We start from the raw sequence: 21874 nt of genomic DNA, 5'->3' as shown, positions 1-21874 counted from the left end.
TTCAATGCTAAATATAGAATATGGTAAAAATTTCAAAATAACCCACACAGCAACTCATAAAGGGAATAAAATCTTGAGTTTGAAGCTTCAAAGGTTGCTCTGCAGAATTTAAATCTAGTAGGATCTGAGATCTGATAACTTATTCCTCCCCTCTACTTCCTTTTTTAGATAAATATATAAAAGACAGCTTTTCCTTCTTGGAGACAGGAAAAAAAGGACTTATCTAATGGAAAAATAATGAAACACTTTAAAATGGCAAAGATTTCTCTGTCAAATCTTAGACAAATTAAAAAGTGCAGTATTTTTCTATATTGATAGATGAAAGCTTTTCATTGCTAAACTGGTAGCAGAATACTAATCATGTTGAAAAACGGAATATAAAGCCACATTATCCCATGTGTTACTGAAGTCAGAGGTACAAATGCAGTATGTTCACTGGTCAAGACTTTACAATTAAAACACTTATTTTACCAGCAAATAAATCAGTGTGCATAGTTATACATACCAGTATGCGAAAATAAAAATAAAGGCCCAGTATGAAATATTAAATGGATATGTTTTGTTCACATAAAATCTGTATATTGAAGATGTTTCCCACAATAATATTTATTGTTATAGTGTTGTCAAAATGATCTGTTCTGCTAAGCTGCTTATGTAACTCAATATTTATACTATTAAATATCTGAAAAAAATTTCTTGGACCCACCATTCCTGGCTCTACCCTTTTTGATCGTCCAGAACAAGTGGCATTCCTCTTTCACAGATTTGTTAGCTCTCAAATATTAAAAATTAGCTATTACATTCCCCTTGCCTCCTAACCTCCACTCCTCAGGCTGTTCCTCTACAGGCTAAACAGATCTAGTTCCATTAATGTTTTCTCATGATTTCTAATTATCTCACTCTCCTGATTTTCTACTCTTAAGAGGAGTCAAATAATTGAAATTTGCTTTAAATATTAAATTGCTTTTACTTTACTCTGTCCTGGAAATCTGTCTTCTACTTTGTTTTACACACCATACGTCAACTAAGATCACAAGAGGCTATACTTATCACTAGGAAAGGAAAAATTTTTAAACTATAAGTCAGTCTTTAGGATAGTATAAACACTTCCATCTTTGCTTCATATCTTCATACACAATGAATTCTAAAGTGCAGATGTAATTGAATTTTTATTTTAAAAATTAGATTGGCAGATTTTATCCCAAGAGCATTAAATACTAAAGAAGTAGCCAGACCTGAGATCCCCGTTGTCATTACCTTCTTATTACTTTGATGGTACAAAAATATGAGATTCTTATCCTTCCAACTCCCCATTTTAGCATGATAAATTATTTTACATAATCTGGAGAACGAAAACATGAGATCATCTAATAGTAGTACATATACAGACTAGAATATTCTGGCATTTTTACCTCCTCTTACAAACTCTCCTTCCTTTTTCATGTACATAAAAATTATAAAATATCAGAATCATTTCTAAAAATAATATAGTCTCTTGTAAGACAGACTCTCTAAATCAGAGCATTTAGGAAAGCAGTTAAAATTTCAGCTGTGATCAGCAAACAAAAGGAAGTTGTTGTCTTTTAAGTTACACACCTAAGATCAGCTGAAATTTTAAAATAAAGAAATGTAGTGCATGCTGATAAGCAGGGAACAAATACTGAAACATCCACTGAGCGCCCAGGGACAGTATTTAAGGAAAACAATCCTGAAGAACCCAAGAAGGCCATGGTGGGAGTCCTCTGGTTCCCTGTTGTCAACGAGAAACCTCTTCCAGCCTCAATTTTCTCATCTTTAAAACAGAGGGACATAATTTCCACCTCACTGGGTTGTTAGGAGAAATAAATTAAGCCACATGGTATGTGGAAGGTAATCAATAAATTTAGTTCCTATTTTTTCCCCCTCCCCAACCATCACTGTAATACTTGACCAGGCCCTGGATCAGAGCCGGCTTATAAAAACTAATCTGAGAACGGCAGGTATTAACTCTTTTATAAAGTTGCCAAAAACAGCTCATGAAAAGTCCTAAAATGTCTCTAGGACTATTTCTAGGAGTTGCAGAAATAACTTTGTATTGTTTGGAAATGGCTCTACTTGGTAATTCTATAGAAAAGCATTTTAAAGACATAAAATACTGGTTGAATCTAACAGTAGGCTTATTTTGATTAGAAACAGCCATTATCAATAGTCTACATTTTCAATATACAGTTTCAATATTTTCCCGTTGATAAAATTCCTCCTTAAATCGAAAATATTAGAACCTCACATATTTTACATACTAGAACTCTATAACATTACTATCAGATTGTTTTTATAATCCATGCCATTGGACTGTATTATTGAAACTGAAAAATCATATTTATGGTTTAAAAAAAATTTCTTTGGATGATGTCCAAGATGATATTATAATGACTCTGGAGTTAGCAGAAGGTTACATAAAAATGAGTCTCCTGAACATTTTACCATTATCACTATCCTAGAGAAGTTTTTTATTCCTCAAATAGCTTCTTATCCCTTTGATCAAACACTCTGCCTTAAGTGGTTAAAAACGAATATTTTGAGAAAATGTGGTCTAGTTGTTTTAGAGACAAGAGGAACTTAAAAGTAAAAGGTAGGGAGAGTAGGAATCCAAAGGTATACTATACTATAGTCAGTCAGGCACTGGGGAAAGGTTGAGGGAAAAAAGCATCGATGCATTGATGATATACTACCCTTTTATTCAAGAGTAAAAAATTCTTGATATAAAGCATAAGATTATAATTTTAATATTCAGATTGCTGTGTGTATCCTTTCATGCTACATGAATATACTACTAGAAAATCTAAACACGGACTTACTAAGATCAAAGAAATGCTGCCAGAAGGCTTCCATCCACTTCTGAAGATCTTCTCTACTGTCAGCTGTAAAAATATGAGTTATAGCCTGTCCAACAACAGGGTTGATGACAGAGAAATTATGGATCCTTTTCTTGGCATCTTTATCCATTACCCGAATTCTGGTTTCCTAAAAATTAAAACAAAACTGGTGTTTTACAAGAGAATATTTCTGTAACGATCAAATAAATGTTTTATTGCTTAGCTACCATATTTATACCACACGAAATTATAACTTTATTGGTGATTATTTGAAATTTAAAATATGTAATTTTGATAATTTTTAATATTTGAATTATAATCCAGAAGGTTTTTAAAAAAAATGCTTTATATTAAAAATAATGTTTCATAGTATGCTATATACAGCACTTACGTTAAATTACATTAGATAAAAAACATAACCTGTTTTGATCTCTCGGTTTAAGTAAGCGTTTGCTGTCTTTTACATACATCTTAAAATTTGCAATAAAACAAGTACAGTGTTGTCATAACTGTAATGTGAATTGTGTTAACTATATTTCCAAAAGTAATAAAACAGAAGAATCAGTAAAGTATGTTTCTTATTCTAATATTCATGCATAATATACAGTGTTATCAGTTAAAGCAGTAAAACCATAACTTAGTGTTTACTGCAGCAAAACAATTAGATTCTCCTCATTAACATTTATTTCACATGTGACATTCACTTACAAAGCTCATAGCTAAAGATCCATAAAGTAATATAACCCTCATAATGGTAAAAATTATTTTTAAAATGCTGAAGGCAACACTCTACCACAAAGGCAATGGTTTCATTTATGTTGATAGTCAAAACCTCTTTTCTGAGTAGTACCAGGTATGGTATTGTGGTGATGTTGATTGTGTACACATGTAGAAGAGAAAAGTCTATTTCCAAGTCACACACAGGCACTGCCATGCCACGTGACAAGCTAGCAACTACATGTAGTTTCCAAGGAATCTTGGGGAAAAAAGCCTGGAATAGGACTATCTATTATGCAAAGACAGGGATTTGGCTGCCTGGATAATGACTGATATTACATTATTCTAGAGCAGTGCTATCCATTAGACTTATAATGTGAGCCACATATGTAATTTAAGATTTTCTAGTAAATACATTATATGAAACTGGTGAAAATAATTATGTAATAATTAATTACATTATTTTCAAATAATATATTTTATGTTACCCAACATATCCAAAATATTATTTTAACATGTAATTGATAAAAAATTGAGATATTTTACATTCTTTTTTCATACTAAGTCTCCAAAATCCAGTATGTATTTTATACTCATAGTACATCTCAATTCGGACCAGCCACATTTTAACTGCCTAACAGCCACTGGTGGCTAGTGGCTACCACATTGCATGCAGCAGTTCTAGAGGAAAATGGTTAAGCTTACTGTAATGTATGCAGAAGAATATTTCGCTGGCCGTTACAAAAGCTGATTAAGAGTAGGAAGAAACTCTATACTTCATTGAGTATAGAGTGAAGAGAGACTGTATGTATAGTCATACACCAAAACCAACATACACATATAACGATGCTTACATGGAAATTATAGAAGTAGCAAAGAGTCATGAAGAAAAGCTATCCATTCCCTGAAAAACGGGTAAATATGAGCAGGTAAACACCATATATACTACATAAGAAGTTCTTTGCTGAAGGAAGACATTCAAAATTCACATGAGAAAAAAATGTATGCTATATAAAGTAGCAACATAACTTTGAAACTCTGGAGTATCACAAAATATAAGGATTGGTAACCATCTTAAAGACAGTCCATCCTGTCATTTTAAGAATGTAGGAACATATCTTCAGAGAATTATAATGGATTTATGGCCAACGTTGTAATTTTACCATACTAGAGTCTTTTTATACTCCCATGTCTTGGTAATAATCTTTGTGAATTAACACTTTTAAGTAATTATTTATACAATATAAAAAAATGCTGCCCTAAATGGCATCCTTGGAGCCCAAGAATGCATGTAATCAACCTCTTTAAATATAAAGCTTGTATCACTAGCAGAGAATGACTTAAGCTCCGGGAAGAATCTTCGATATGCTTCTCTATCAGACTAACTGAAGGCTGACTCAGTGTGGGATTGGGAGAGGGAACCCTCTATTTCGGTTAGTATTTTAAAAAATCCAAACAATAAAATATGAAGCATTCTTGTTGCTGAAATTGTACTTCCCTCCACCCAAATCCATTTTAATACAAATATCTGAGTACCTATTGTATATAGGATTAAAATGGATTCAACTTTCAAATAAGGAAAGTGTGATTTTTATAGATAAATATGTACATTTTAAATAATACCAAGATATCATTTCAAATGAAAACAGCCCTGTAGAAAATCTGATGAACTGGATCATTTATATCCTTCTAAGAGAATATAATGCAATAATATATAAATACTATACACTTCACTAATTCTGGTAACCATAAATACTGCTGAATTTTTAAAACACGAGAGGTTTTTAAAAGATGTAAATGAAAAGCAGAACAGATCATTTGAATAAACTTCTATATTTTATCACCCAAAATAATTTAACTCATGGGAAATTTCTTCAACCAAAAAACTGCATGTCCAAGAAAAAGTGATTAAACAAATAAAGTTTCTGATAATGTCAAAAAAGTTCATGCAAGCTATTTTTCATTGCAGGCAAAGTGTCAATAATAGTGCTCAGGACTTCACTTCTCAAACAAGGAATGGATTAGAAAACACAAGGTGAATTTTAGGACTGTTATCATTATGGGCTCACTCAATGTACGGATGAGGGAGGTATCTCTTCTTAAAAGGGTATAAAAGCAAGCAACTTGGGTATTTTAGCTCTCATTATTTCTACCACCTAAAATATTGCCTGGCACCCACTAAGTGACTGAAAAATATTTGATGAATAAATGAATGAGATAAGAAAAGAACAATTCAGGTAATGATAAAAAGTTTTACATTGATAGACTCAGATTTTAGAGATAATCTCTAATCCAACTCTTTAATTTATAGATAAGGAAATTTACATTCCGAGACAAGTGTTCTAAAGGCCAGAGTTTCCTGTTTTGTTTTTGCTAATCTCAAACCTTTTAGTTGATTTGGGAGGCTTAACAGCCAACTTCCATCGATTTGTGGATAGATTTAAGAGTATATGCTGTGAAATTTTAATCCTTGCCCAGCTCTACTTCTGTCAATCAGCACATATTGAACTGCAACCTTCCACTGCATGAGATGTCGGGTACTGAAAGAACGTCAAGTGAAATCAATAAAAATATAATGTTAGAAGTCAATTTTGTAACAAAATATAATTAACTCTGAAGTCAAAGGAAAGTTTCTTTTAGTTTGTTCATTATTTTGAATTAAAACTGTACTTCAACCTCTCCACTTCTGTGGTAATAGAAAATTACTAGATCAGGACTAGCTCCATGAATTGTTTCTTACCTTACTTTTGACTATATGACCTTAAAAAAGTCTACTACGTACCCAGATTATGGTTTCTAAATAGTCTTTCCTACTAAAAGGAATTAGAGCTCTTTAGAGAAATGTCTGATTCCCAACCTGGGTCAGGAAATGTATACGATGACCCTGGAACATCTTATCCTACCAGCAATCAAAGATCACTAGGGTGGATCGAAAGGACTCAAGAGCCAACTTGAAGAGGCTTCCAGTAGCCAAAGATGGGATAATCTGACCATCAATAAGAATGACAATGGAGTGATGCATGAACTGTCTTAAAATTTATAAATTCATAATGATATTTAAAAACTAACTCATCAGTCACCTTTAAAGGATGCTAGGAAACCACCTCATTGTTTTAGTAACTAGTATATAAATGCAAAAAATCAAGCTTTTATCCCATCTTTCCTATAAGGATTGTACCGCAACCAAATAGCTGATGAAGTAGAGGTATCCCAGCTAATAAATGAATAAAGAATGTTAAAATATCACCAGTTTGCAATCTCTAATGAAAGAAAGGATCTAAGCAATGCTCATCAGTGGATGTTAATGAGTGCAAGACCCAGACCTACTATATGCCTCCTGATAAAAGTACAGAATATTTCCTGAAACACATTCTTTTTTGTGTGTGTGTGAGGAACATCACCCCTGAGCTAACATCTGATGCCAATCCTCCTCTTTTTTCTGAGGAAGATTGGCCCTGAGCTAACATCCATGCCCATCTTCCTCTACTTCATATGGGACGCCACCACAGCATGGCTTGACAAGCAGTGCGTCAGTGCGCGCCCAGGATCTGAACCGGCAAACCCTGAGCCTCCGCAGTGGAGTATGCGCACTTAACCACTTGCGCCACCGGGCCGACCCCTCCTGAGACATATTCTTACTAACCAACCAACCAACAAAACTAAATCTGATCCAAAAATATAAGAAGAAAGACAACTCAAAGATGCAATCACCAAAATCCAGACTATGGGAAACTCTGTAGAATAAATGACCCCATTTCGTCAACAAATAAATTGTGTGACTACATGTGAGAGGGGGAGGGGGTGGGGGAGAGGGAAAGAAGGAGAAGGGGAAGGAGAAGGGGAGGGAGAGGGGGAGGGAGAGAGAGAGAGAGAGAGGAAATGAAAGCCAACAGATTAAGAGACTTAAGAGACCTAACCAATCAACTGCAATGTATGGCCCTTATTTGGATCCTGATTCAAAAATTGTTAAAAAAAAAATTACAAGACTGGGAAATTTGAATGTTCTCTGGATTTCTGATGATGTACTGACTATATACATGGCTATAAATTTTCTTAACTATGACAATTGTAATATTTACAAGTAAAATGACATGGTCTCTAGAATTTGCTTTAAAATATTCTATGGTGGGGGTAATGTGTGAGTGTATAGATGGGTTCATTTATACTATTCTCTTTATAGATTATCTTCCAATATTCCAAAAAACAATTAAAAAAAATACAAGTACAAAAAACTGTCTGCTTTCTTATCTATAATGCAGAGAGATTATTATTTTAGTCACATCTTTCTCACAAACATGATGTAAGGATAAATGAGTTCTTTGAAAGGTGTTTGGTCTAAAGCCTTGTTAATTAGGGATGAAGACAAAATGTTGCTGGCTAAAAGCAAGGTTAGACCTTATATATACTCTAATGACAAAGAAATTATATCTTCACAATATATGGCAAGGAAGGTTTGAAATATGTAAAGCATAACCATAAACTAAACCAAGCATTAGGTATGATCAGTATTAGTGTGATATAATTATTTTCAATTTATGTCAATGAAATCAGATGTAAACTCCTAAAGGAAAGGGCTGTTTAAAAAATTACTTTTGCTGTATTTTAGTAAAGGACAATCTGAAAAGTTGATAAGGTTCAGACATTACAAGGACTAACATAATCAGAAGAAAATCCCATGTGCTTCATAATAATTTTGCTTGCTAGGGTCCATGATAAACATAATGGTTAAAAGCAATTTAAAGACAATTTAACAAAGGTCTATACATCAAGTAGTTATTGACTTGTTTAGTACAGATTTTATTATTCATTAAAAGGAAGTGATGCATAGTATTTAAATCAAGAAAAGACTATTGATCTCAAAGACCCACACTTCTTTTCCATTCCACTCCCTACCTCATTGGCAATGGATAAAACTTTGGCTAATAAAATGCTTTCCACATGTATAGGAGAGTCAGTGGCTCCAGTTAAGTACCTCTTATTGAGAATGTCTTGCTCAACAACATTCATAGGGAAGTTTTTTGAAGTTGAAGCAAACACTTTGAAGTAAATCATCCTTTCAAATTTGGATTGAAAAGGGGAGGGGAACAGCTTTTAGGCTTTTCTTTCCCTAATGTGACTATTTCCACAGATGGCTCCCTATGAAAATTAATGAACTGACTTAGCCTTACAGGAAATGCCATTTAGAAGGACAGGAATTACAGTTAGAGAACAGATCCTGTGATCAAAATAACAGAACTATTATTTATATACCTTAGCAACTGCAAAATTTATGTTTTCACATAATTTTTAAAGTAGCACTAAGCAAAATTATTTTCTAAATCATAAGACAGACAACCAAAAGAAAGGAACTCTGATTTGTATTTAATATTTAACTTTATTAAGCATAAAAAGATCTTAGAGACCCAGCATTGGAAATATACTAAAAACTGAAACAAAAACACTACTCTTAAAAGTTTTATTTGGTGCTTACCTGCTCTACAATATCAAAAAATACCAAGTTGGCATTTATCGAAGATCCTGTTTATGTGGGAATACACTAATAGCATGAGTCCCTTAGAAACTTTCAAAGTAAGCAAAACAATTAAAATATCTACCTTATATTTAAAAACCAAGTAATTTAAAACATTGAATAGATAAAAACCTATGAGTTTATCATAATGTTGGGGGAAGACAATAGGCACGGTCCTCACTTGCTACATCTGGAGGGGATAATACCACTCCAATACAGATTGCCGATATCAGTACACCATCAATATGTAATACCAACTCCTTACTCTGCAAATTGGTAATTAAAACATTAAGCATTTATCTGCCTTTTCAGAAGGGACAGTAATTCATTCCCAGTTGATGAGAAAAAGTCTTTTACAAAGGAATGCCAGCTAATACATGTAGGAGGAAGGACAGTATGAGAAAAACATATGCAATCTCCAATGCAATAACCGCTTCAGGCAAGGGCAATCAGGTCACTAAAACTATTATACGAAAGATTGTTGGACAACAAAGACATTCACACAGTGCTAAAGTATCAACTCATTGACTACTTGCTAATGGTGGAGAGGAAAGCCTACCTCTATACTGGAGGCAGCTAGTGTTCATCACCTTAACCAAGTCATTAAACTTGGCATTGCCAATAGTGAGACAACCTGATATCATGTGCCTCTGAACAGGATGCTCTATAAACTATCTGTCATTATCCATGAAATATTCTTGTAAAAAATGCTTAAAATGAATCTAATCAAGGCTCTAGAACTAATCTACAGTTTAGAAGAAGTACAAAGGATGCACAATCCTTGAATATTCCTAGATTGAAAGCAAAAGCTTTGACATTTTTGGGACAATGGAAAAATCTGAATATGAACCGGATACTAGATGATACAAGGAAATTATTGTTAATCTGCTTAGCTGTGATAATAGTATTGTGATTTTATATATATATATATATTTTTTTTTTTTTAAAGGCCCCTATTTTTTTTGTGAGGAAGACTAGCCCTGAGCTAACATCTGTTGCCAATCTTCCTCTATTTTGTTATGTGGGACACTGCCACAGCATGGCTTGATGAGCGGTGTGTAGGACTGCACCCAGGATCTGAATCAGCGAACCCCGGGCCGCCACCAAAGCGGAAGGCACCATCTTGACCACTATGCCACAGAGCTGGCCCCAAAGGACCCTATTTTTAAGAGTTCATGTTGAAGTATTCAGAGATGAAGTCTTAATGTTGGAAAGTTATGTTCAAATGGGTCAGCAAAAAGTATAGATAAGGTAAAAGACTTTACAAACTTTCAGCTATAAGATGAATAAGGTCTGAGGATCTCATGTAAAACATGGTGACTACAGTTGATAACACTATTGTATAATTCAAATTTGTTGAGAGTAAAATTTAAATATTCTCACAAAAAAGATAAAAAACAAAAAAAACTATAATCCAATAATGATTGTAGTAATGATGACACAACTGTATATTATTTGTCAAAATTATCAAATTGTACACTTAAAATTGGCGAATTTTTATTTTATGTAAACTATACTACCATAAAGTTGATTAAAAATTAAAAAGTGTTTAAACTCCCCCCCTTCCCAAAAAAAAAGATAAAGCAAACATGACAAAATGTTAACTGTTGAATCTAGGTAGTATACAAGTGACCACTATAGTATTTTTTTCAACTTATCTGTAAATTTGAATAATTTTATAAGTTGAGGAAAAAAATAAGCAAAATTACTTTAATAGGAGATACAATTATATAACAGTTGTGTTTTCAGAAGTAACATAGATTTCTTCACTGAGATGGTGTTTGACATATTTAAATCAGAAGACCAGTGGCAATCACTGTTAAGAGTGAAGTTTTCAGGTGAATGGAAGAGTTCAAAGGAAATCTGAGGTAGAAGTAGGAACTGCAAAGAGAAAAGTTTCTACAGAGAAAGGACAGGAATCAGTGCTGGAGAAAGTTAGACGGTAATATCACAAAGCTAGAGAATGGAAGATTTTGTCATCAGTGTAATTTTTGATAAGATCAGCAACTAAATTATATTAATCTTCCCAACCTTAATTCTTACCTCATGGTTTAATCTTAAAATTCTCTTTTGTACTTTAGGCAAAAGTCATGTACAATGTAAGAGATATTTATGCCAACAGTCCTCAGGGTCAAATATAGCCCAAGTGGTCTCCAAATCTAAGGCTGAGTCTATACAAATTACTAGATTAATCATTTTCCTCTGAATTTGTAATGGTCAACTGTGGAACCACCACTGGGATATCTAAATATGCTGATTTCAGTCATCTTAATAAACGAGTTAATTGACTACAGAATCCTATCAGTCTCCAGGCCATCAGCCTTTATTACCATGAGGAAAAATGAGTCAATCGAAAAAAGGTCAATTCAGTCAGGCTATATAAACACTGTTAATCACTTTTCTGGAATTAGACCCTTGTCATCAGACAAGAAAATACAGATGCACTGGCTACAATAACAGAGGAGTTCCATTATAACTGTTCTCTTAAATTTAAATGGTAAAGATTCAATACATGCCTAGGCCATCACCTATAGGTAGATCATGGCTTCAGGCTCAGAATCTTATTTCAGAACTACTTTTTACTTTCAAAACTGATTCAGAGTGGGTATGGAGATAGGAAAAAGTCTAATTTTGCCTTCCAAATCTAGTCTAGCAGTTATGTCTATAAGGAAATAGAAAAACAGTCCATGAATTTCTATCTATTTTTTTCCTACCCATTAGGAAAAGAGTGAGCCATATAATTTCACTTACTAGCTGATCTCTGTTTCTTCACTTATAAAACACAAATAATATACCTGTAAAACAGGGCTGACTTACCTGCTTTGCCTACCTTAAAGGGCTGAGATAAAGTAAAATGAATACCTTGAAGACAGTTTTCAAATAAAACAAATGACCTTAAAAATATCATTTGTTTAGATTACATTTTAATTTGATTTATGATTATCCATATTTCATTGTATAACATGTAAGAAAAAAAATTGGTAGGATTCCATTTTCACTATATAGCTACCTAGTGAAAAACAGATCAGACAAAATCATCTACGTAGAAGTCTTGCCAAAATATTTAACCTGAATGTAGTGAAACAATTAGACAAATACAGATTTGGAGACTGGCCTGCACTTTTCAAAAATCTCAATGTAATGAAAGACAAAAAAAAAAAAGGCAGCGAGTAAAGGGCATAATTTAGACAAAAAGGAAACAAACAAAAGACGTGGTGACCAGACGGAATTTGTGTTCCTTGATGGGGTCTTGGATCAAGTAATAAACGAAAATTAGAAAGAACACTTTGGGGACAATTATGGCAATTTGCTCTGTATTTAGATAATATTATTTAATCAACAATCAATTTCTTGAGTGTGATAATGCTGTTAATGGATATAAAGGAAATGTCCTTGTTTTTAGGAGAAACATGCTGAAATATTCTAGGGAAGAAATGTTATGCTGTTTGTTACTTACTTTCAAATGGTTCAGAAAAAAAATTTAAACTACCTAGAGAGAAAGCAAATGTGGCAAAATGTTAATAGCTGAAGAACCGAGGTGAAGGGTGTATAGGTGTTCACTATTCTATTATTTCAACTTTTCTGTACATTTGAAATTTTCAAAAGACTAAGGTGGGGAAAAGTAAATGCTGCATCAACAAAACAAAATAAAAAGTTGGCAAGTAATGAAAAAATTACATCAGTATTCCAATAATAAAATTATACTTTCATAAACCTAATTTTCTAAACCAAAATAAACTCACTATGTTGTAATATTGAGGTATATTATTTAAGAGCAATACTAATCTTTCTAATACACAAACCAGATAAATTAGGTGGACTTAATTATATAATAAAAGGTCTCATTGAAGGATTCCTTTAAGTAAAAAGCAGTGTAATTTCCAAAAGCAGGAAAGAAACAGACCAAATGTTATTACTGGAAAAGATAGAAATTAACTCAAGTCCTTATAGATTAGCAGACCAATATCCACACGTTTTTCAGGACATACAACTTTACATTTTTCTTCAAAAGAAAATTTAAAGACAAGGTAGAACATGTACGGTAAACAGATGTAATGGGTCATATTTTATCATATACTTCAGTTCAACTACTCTAAAGGCAAGCAAAGTAAAACAACTAAAAACAATTAAGGCTAGTCCATAGGCAGAAAACATGATATTCTGCTCTAGAAATGCCATTAAAGTATTCTAGAGTAGGACTGCTATAAAAAGGGGGAAAAAACCCCTCTAATAAACACTAGACTTGGATGATAGATGAAGATAAATTTAAGATCATGGGATAAAAGAAAATAAGTCTGCCTTATATTGAAAAGTTTTCCCACAGACTTTTGAGTCAAAAATTTGCAACTAAACTTTAATAATCTTCTTTGTATAAAACCAGTGTACATATGTGTGTGTGAGTGTGTGTGTGTACATACATTGGATAGATTCTCTAGGTGGTGTAGTACTACTTTTTAAATGCAGTGTAAGCACGCAAATATTCTAAATGCACTGTCAGGCTTTCCTGTTCTGACAGAAGGTTGGAGAACTGCCCATCAATCCTGTAATAAGTCAGAAGGTATACTCAGGAATGTCTTTTTATGGGTTTATTTGAATGTTAACTAGAAAGAGCATCACTGTAACATGAGCTAACAGTTTATGTTTATATAATCTCTTAATTAAATAAATTCATGAAAAATTTAAATATCCTGCTAATGTGGAGTTACATTTTCTGCTTTAAAACCTATTTACTGGTATAGATTTCCAATTACTAGTGTGTTTTCTTAGGAAATGTACAGTATTCCATTTACTGGATGAGCTCTATAATGGAAAGAAAAATAAGACTAAATTATCTTTATGAACTAACCTATTTTTAACAGTCTTTCCCTTTTCTTTATAAGATGGCAACAATGTGAATTATAGAAAAGAACAAACCTCATAAAATGTTTTATCTTTATTTTCAAAATAGCATTTTATTTACCTTATTAATGGACACTACCAAAGCTGGTTCCACTTTAGCTTCAATTTCTTCTGGAGTGTAAAAACAATAGAGTTTACCCCCTCTTAAAACACAATACAACCTTCTCCAACTAATCAGACCTTCTACCATTTGCTGAAAAAAAAAAAATCATGAAACTATTAACTTTAAATCATTATTTATCATCTTAACTCTAAATCAACAAAATACTTAAATTATCAGTTAAATTAGTTTTTTGAAATTTTTAAATGTGATAGTTACCCAGTAATTTACTGTATAATCAGTTAATATCGCAAAATCAAACAGTAAGTTAATATCAGAGAAGAAAGGTTTGGAATTCTCAAAAGCATTAAGCAAAATGGAGGTAACGATTACCACATAACTTTCACACACACAAAATCATAAATCAACCCAGTTTTAGAGAAGCTAGTCTATTAAAAATTAGTGCTTAGAATTCCATAGCAATTCATCTAATGACTCAGGAAAATTATAAAAATAACTCAATATTCAAAATATGATTTTCCCTTACTGTTCCCAGAACACTGGAAAATGTTGACTATTCTGTAAGAATGCAAATGTTCTTTCCTCTCAATGGAATCTTTTAGAAAAAGCTATTGATTCATTGAAGCCCATAATTAATTATTTACTGAATATAAATAACTATAGTTATAAATAAGTCAGGAGTTGGTGGCACAGAGGCAGCTTTGGCAGCCCAGAGGCCTAAACTGTGCCAAAAGCTGTCTGCCAGAAAGGCCTTTATGTGAAAAGTGTGGTGCAGTCCTCCTCAGTTTCCACAAGGAGCCCTCTGTTGCTGATTATCCTGTCACCACTGTTAATGAAGCAGAGGAACCTGGAGAGGTAGTTCCCTAACCATCAAAATTGCATTAGACCCCTCCGCTTCCCACCTTCTCACCCCAGCCTACCCCCACCACCACATTCTATGTCTAACATTGAGAAAATTGTCATTTAAAAGAAGACTTTAAAAAATACTTTTCAATATCAGAAGTCCAAACAATTGCCAGCATACTAAGATCTAAATTGGAGCCATAATTGTTGTAGGATATTTAAAGTTCTCTAACCTGCTGATTAAGAAATCCTGCAAATGCATCCTCAGCCATACAGGATGGCTGGGCGACTAGCCGGCAGCACATGTTGCCATATAAGGGAAGCCAAAATGAAGACTCCTCTATTTAAATGAGAGAGAAAAAAATCAAGTTACAAATATATGTTTAAGGTCATTGTACATTTTGATGTTTTTCTTTTTATAATTTTTTTTGCTTTATATAAGAACATAGTAAATGTTCATCTTTACTTAAATGCTAGTACCATATTTAATGAAAAAATCAAATAAGAAAAAGTAGACAGGAAAGGCATTAAACTGACAGTTTATAGCATGCTATCACCTGAAATAGACATGGAACTTTTAGTCTCTTGATCTCGTTTGATCTTAAAGTTATTAATCAATGGAGGTAGCTCAGGGCATATAAGTAAACTCATTTAATACAAAAAACATTCTAATAAAGTGATTTTTGTATGTCAAATTCTACTTTTTGCTCTGATATTCATATAATAATTAGCAAAGTGATCCACTGAATAAAGCATTTCAGAGTACAACTTTAACACAATAATACACCTTTTGGCCCTTCCTCTTCCCTTACTGAACAATTCAGTTGTAAGCCATTAGATGGAGACCACCAAGATGGGCATTTGTGCCAAGGGTTGAGGGAGGAGCTGTGGTATGCCAGAGCAGGGTGCTGGAGCCAGGCAGGATGAGGAGGGTGAGTAGCAACGCTGCCTGGCACAAGATGTCAGAGCCTGAATGGGCTGAGGAGGACGAATCACATGGGGCACAGACTAGAGCCAAAAGGGGATCTCTGCTCAGGGGATAGCCTGGCATGGGGAGTCAGGGCCCAAGCAGAGTAAGGAGGGTATCTATGTGGGGTGGCTGCCCAATGGGAGGTGTCAGAACCCAAGCAGAGTAAGGAGTGTGTGCACATTTGCGGGGTGGTCCAGCCACGGGAGTGACAGTCTGAGAGCAGCGAGGAAGCCATCCACACATTCGGTAACCTAGCAGTGTCAGAGCTCAGTAAGAAGGGTATCCAAGCAGAGGGGCAGCTGGGCACGGCTGTCAGAGCAGAGGCAGGCTGAGGAGGGTATCCACATGGGGTGGCGGTGATGGGGAGGACAGCCAGGTATAGGGAGTTAAAGCCTGAGCAAGGTAAGAAGGGCAGCACTGAGTAGGTTGTATGAGCTTGAGCAACGTAAGGAGGGTCCACACTGGGCAAGGGGCAGCCCAGAATGGGGAGTCAGAGCCCCAGCAAGGACAAGAAAGCATCCATGTCGAGGAGATGAGAGAATGGTTGCTTTCAAAGAGACTGATCAAAGAAGAAAAAGCACTAAAGATAACAGAAGACAGGTTTCTCACTGCCAGAGAAAGGAGTTCAAAACATGTAAAACAAAATCTGCGGTATTGGATTAGAACTGGATGTACTGGTGTGAACTCATGGTTTTCAACATAGAGAGATTAAGAAATACATGACAAAATATACAGGCATGGATATAGTTCTGTCTACTGAGAGGGCCTTGGAAAAGCAACACACCATAAGAATGACACTCTAATAGCAATGAATATACCTAGAGCCCAGATCATGTCTTCTAAACATTATTTCCACTAAAAAGAACCAGCATTACTTAGAGAAATGGCTGATTCCAGGGCTTGGGTAGGGAAAGTACATGATGAGACTGAAATATCTTGTTATGCCATAAAGCAAGGAAGTACTCAATGAATGATGAATACATTCAAAAAGAACAGAGAAGCCATCTTGAATGTGCTCCCATTGGCCAAATTTGAGATAATTTGAACCTCAAAATAAACAACGATATTAACAGATTATGATGCACTGAATTAAATAGCAAAACATGAGTCCATATTGATATAAACAAATCAATGAATAAATTGAAAGTCTAATAAGAAATAATACACAACATAATTTCAAGTAAACTCATTTAATACAAAAATCATTCTAATAAAGTGAATTTTGTATGTCGAATTCTACTTTTTGCTCTGATTTATCTCTAATACACATACAAAATATATATTAATTACAAAGGAGGCAACAAAAGAGTAACTTTACAGTAGAGAAGCTCGGCAGACACCATCTTAATCAAGTGATCAAAGTGAACATCATCAGTAATGGGATGAATCAAAATTATATGCCACCTTATAGGATGCAATGAGAGCACAGCATCACTCCTGTGATATTTCTGCTAAAGACATATATCCTGAATCTTATCCCAAGAAAACATCAGACAAACCCAAATTGAGGCACCTTCTACAAAATAATTGCCTATGATGTTTAAAAATGTCAAGATTATGAAAGAAAAGGAAAGACTGAAGAACTGACCCAGATTGAAAGAAACTCAAGAAGCGTGACAATTAAATGCAATGCATGACTCTGCTCTGGATCCTTTTGTCATAAGGGACATTGTTGAGACAATGGGCAACATTATGAATGAAGTCCGAGGATTAGATGATAATAATGTATTAATATTCACTTCCTGACTTGGGTAGTTGTAGTGATGCAGCTAGATGTCCTGTTAGAATGAAATATGTACTAACATATTTGGGAAGTTCTTTCAAAAAATATTAAGATACTCCTTTAATGTAGTGTGCAGGTAGGTATACAGCCTTGACATCCGTATGAAAGGAAAGCATTGCATAATTTATTCTGTGTATCAGGGTATAAATAAAAACCCAACATGTGGCCCTTCGTTTCACACTTGGATCACAGAAAATGATTTTTAAAGTTTTCACTGTGTCCCTGTTGGTAGTGCCTCTAAAATGGCTAGCCATTGGCTGTTACTGTAATTGACCAGAAAGTCTTAGTAACTCTGGAAAATATAACATTTTGGTAAAAAACGATTATTTAATATATAGATGCAATGTAGCCAAGGTTTGGTACATCAGTTAAATGAAAAAAACCTGCCAAGTGAAGAGTACAAAGTAAAACAAAAAGTTTTTATCAATTTACCTGTTCAACATTCTACTATAGACGAACACACAATGAATTGTCTGGGACTATTCAAATCTTTTTTATTAATACTTCGTTAAAGCTGCTATCTTTTAGAAATAAAGGATTTGAACTGAGAGAAATAAATGTATAAATACAATAGAGGCAATGATTCCAAAATGCAGGCATAAATAAGAATCTCCTTTCCTAACATAGACAGGAAATGAAATAAAAATTCTATAAAAGAATGCGTCTGAGTAATACATCTGAAATCAACTTTGTGATTTATGAATTTAAAGTTTGAAAGCAAATTTCTTTATATAGCAACCCCAGATTTATGAATGGCTTATGTTCTAAATATCTGTAAGCTAGTTGTTTTAAGTTAGGATGCACTTCCTAAAGAAACAGAATCATAAATGATGATTAGTTTTTCAGACCAGTTCATAAAGTTTGTTCAATCAATAATGTATCTGGAACCTAAATACCACATGTAACGGTGTGCTTCTCTGGTAAAATAAGTTCAGATGTCATGGCATGCCAAGAAAAATAATTCCTTCCTGATTGCAGTCCTTGAAAAGGGATATTGGATGTAGAATTCCTTGCTCTACAGACCCCTTGCCACATACCCTGCAATCACCTGTTACTTCTAACCTAGGTTTCCTTACAGCTCAGGACCACCATGGAATAAAATGTGGAATCGCAGCTTCTTCTCTCTACTTCTGACAAGGAATATGGCATCTAGGCTAGTCATTTAACCTATGTGAGTGTCATTTTCTCATTTTTAAAAACACTACCTTAAGTAGGAAGCTTGTTGTGAAAATCAAACAAAATAATGTATATACGACATCTAAGATTGTGGGGCACATAATACAGGCTTCATGTCCAGGGCACTCTCACTCCCATAACTATACCCTTTCCATTTTTCATGCTGTCTCTCAAGTCCTTGTGCAACACATTTAATCAAAATACTTAATTCTTCTTTTCTAACCAAAGGAGGTATTAGGACAAGATGAAATGAAACAGGAAGTGAAAGAGCAGTTTGACTTCTCATTACTTAAAGGTTTTATCTAATTCATCTGTAGTTTCAAACGGGGAACAAAATAGAGTTTAAAAACGACAGCAATAACAAAAACAAAACACAGGCAAAAGAAAGAAGCCAGATAACATCTCAGTTCCGTGTGAGTCAATCTTCACAATGTGGTTTCATTGTTTTATAAAAAGTATAAAAATTTCTTGATGACAAATATAATTCTTAAGATATTTTGGCTTTTCCCTTCAACTAGCAAGAATAATAAAGTTAAGTTACAAATTTCAAAAATCTTGTATTTCCTCTTGATTTTATAGTATTTGATAGAAACTCACATAACTTTAGGAAAGCCCATTATATTAACATAGATTTATATTAATGAATTAGAGGGCGGTTTTTTCTGCATAAAATTTTCTTTTTAATTACAAGCTTTCTTATTTTTCAAAATATAATTGATTTATAAGATTTTAATTTACTCATACTTGTAGGAATATACCTATTATATAAAAAGAATTAGGCACATAGGTTAGTGTTTCTTAAAATTTTTCCTGTGGAATCTACAAGTTCCAGTGTCAACAGTTTTAGGTCTTTTCACAGTCTTTAATATGTGAGTCTCTATTGTGTTTCTCTAAGAAAGAGCTATAAAACACAGTTCTCATGCTTATTTGCCCATGAGCATTTTATTAAAGGAGAAGCTAGTAAGAGAACACTGAAGACAACTGAGGAATCACTGCTAAAATTGATGCTTCCTCTGTGAATTTTATTCCTTTCTACAACTTTTCAGATGATTTGGTTCAAAGAATGGAGGCTTTCATCATCAATTACATTATCCACACATCGATAGTATTTTGAGTCTTTAGGTGCTCTAACAATAATCATGCCTGACCAGAAAGCATAGCAGAAAGGGTACGGCCTCTCCTGGATTATTTAATATCCAGCTCAACTACTTGCTAGCATGTTACGTTCTCTAAACTGTATTTTACTCATCTGTAAAATGTAAATGATAATAAAATGAGGAACTTGTGAAGGTCACAGAACTAGCCAGTGGTAGAACTAGAATATGCATCCAAGGCTGATGGCTCCACAGTCCCCACTATTAACCACTCTATTGTAATTTTTCCTTATATGTACTACATCTTGGAGACTAAGAATAAAAACTGCTTTAAAAGTGATTGTTTATTTATTTATATTTTATTGTGGTAAGAACACGTAACAGGAGATTTATCCTCTTAACAGATTTTTAAGTGTACAATACAGTATTGTTAACACTAGGCACAATGTTGTACAGCAGACCTCTAGAACTTATTCATCTTGCATAACTGAAACTTCATACCTGTTGATTAGCAACTCCTCATATCACCCTCCCCCCAGCCCCTGCTAACTGCCATTTTACTCTCTGCTTCTATGAGTTTGACTATTTTAGATACCTGATGTAAGTGGAATCATGCAGTATTTGTCCTTGTGTGACTAGCTATTTCAGTTAGCTTCATGTCTTCAAGGTTCATTCATATTGTCACATATTGCAGAATTTCCTTCTTTTTTAAGGCTAAATAATATTTTATAGAACAGTGTCTGACACATAGTAGGCACTCAACATATAGTGGTAATACTGATGATTCTAGAGAACTGACACAAATGGGATGACAACAAACTTCATTTGCCAGATTTTCTGAAAAAATTGATAATGCTAATACTAGTGCAGACTTCAAGTTTTGGGTGATGGAAGCCTAGACTGTTCAGACCAATCCTCCCACTGAAAACTACTGAAAGTGCTGAATCAATTATATTTAAATATTTTTTCCCAGAGCAACAAAGAGGTAACAAAACTATAAGAAATCACAAGTACAAATCTGATAAATGAGAACCAGTGAGTTAAGTGAGCACAGAAGTTGTGTTTGTTCTGAGAGCATTTGCCAATCCCAGCAAATCTGAATTTATGATTTACTGATCCTGCAAGATGAGGGAAGCAGAACAGAAAACAAAGTCTCGGACCTGAACAATGTAAGCAGTTTATGGGAGAGTCTCCTCATACTAAGCTGATATCTCAAAGGAATCACCAACAGGGTAGTGGCAAACTACCTAACTAGTAGTAAACTAACTGCTGCCTAGGATTCCCATTGCCTGGAGGGGGATGGGAGAGGTCCAGAGAAACTCAGACATGGTCTTTGGATAAAGTGGGTATAAACTGACAGTCCCCCCAGGTGCCTGTCAGAAGTAAATGGAAATACTAAGCATCAATGTATTCCTATACGTAAACTTTCAATTACAATGACAAGTACATGAGGATAACCAGACAAGCAAGGAATTGAGACATTATAAATGAGAAATAGTAAAAAAAAAACAACAGACACCGACCCAGAAAGACTTTATATATCTGAATTATTAGCCACAGACTATAAAACGGCTATACTTACTCTTTTAATAAAAACCTAAAATATAATGTTAATAAATGTATACAGGGAATACAAAGTGGCAGAGGAGATTTGAAAAAGTCAAACAGAACTTCTAGAGTTGAGAAATACAATAACTGAAATGAAGAAATTGGTATACAGGTTGAACAGCAAATCAGACACAGTTGCAGAGATAATACAGGAAATGGAAGATAGTTTATGAAAAAAAACAAAAAAGCAGCAAAGACAGCCAAAAAGATGAAAAATATATCATAAAGGGTAATAAACATAGAGGATAGAGTGAGAAAGACTAACGTAGGTTTAACAGGAATGCTAGAAGGAGAAAAGCAAGAGAATGGAGCAGAGGCTGTCAAGTGAGATTTTGTCCAGAACTAATGAAAGACACCAA

At 34.0% G+C, this 21874-nt stretch overlaps 1 protein-coding gene across 2 annotated transcripts in view; it reads right to left on the bottom strand.

Annotated features, from left to right (window-relative positions):
- The window catches only part of RTKN2 (rhotekin 2), a 74689-nt gene that overhangs the window by 6114 nt on the left and 46701 nt on the right, over positions 1–21874 (bottom strand). For both annotated transcript variants that reach the window (XM_058543373.1, XM_058543374.1), the window contains 3 exons: positions 15118–15224; positions 14042–14173; positions 2838–3003 (listed from right to left, as the gene is read on the bottom strand). In XM_058543373.1, coding sequence (XP_058399356.1) covers positions 2838–3003; positions 14042–14173; positions 15118–15224 — 405 coding nt within the window. The remainder of the gene's footprint in view (positions 1–2837; positions 3004–14041; positions 14174–15117; positions 15225–21874) is intronic.

The sequence above is a fragment of the Diceros bicornis genome, chromosome 6 (genome assembly GCF_020826845.1).
Source record: "Diceros bicornis minor isolate mBicDic1 chromosome 6, mDicBic1.mat.cur, whole genome shotgun sequence".
NCBI classification, from domain to species: domain Eukaryota; kingdom Metazoa; phylum Chordata; class Mammalia; order Perissodactyla; family Rhinocerotidae; genus Diceros; species Diceros bicornis.
The sequence above is the reverse complement of the archived record's forward strand: the minus strand, read 5'-3'. Positions and strand labels throughout refer to the sequence as shown.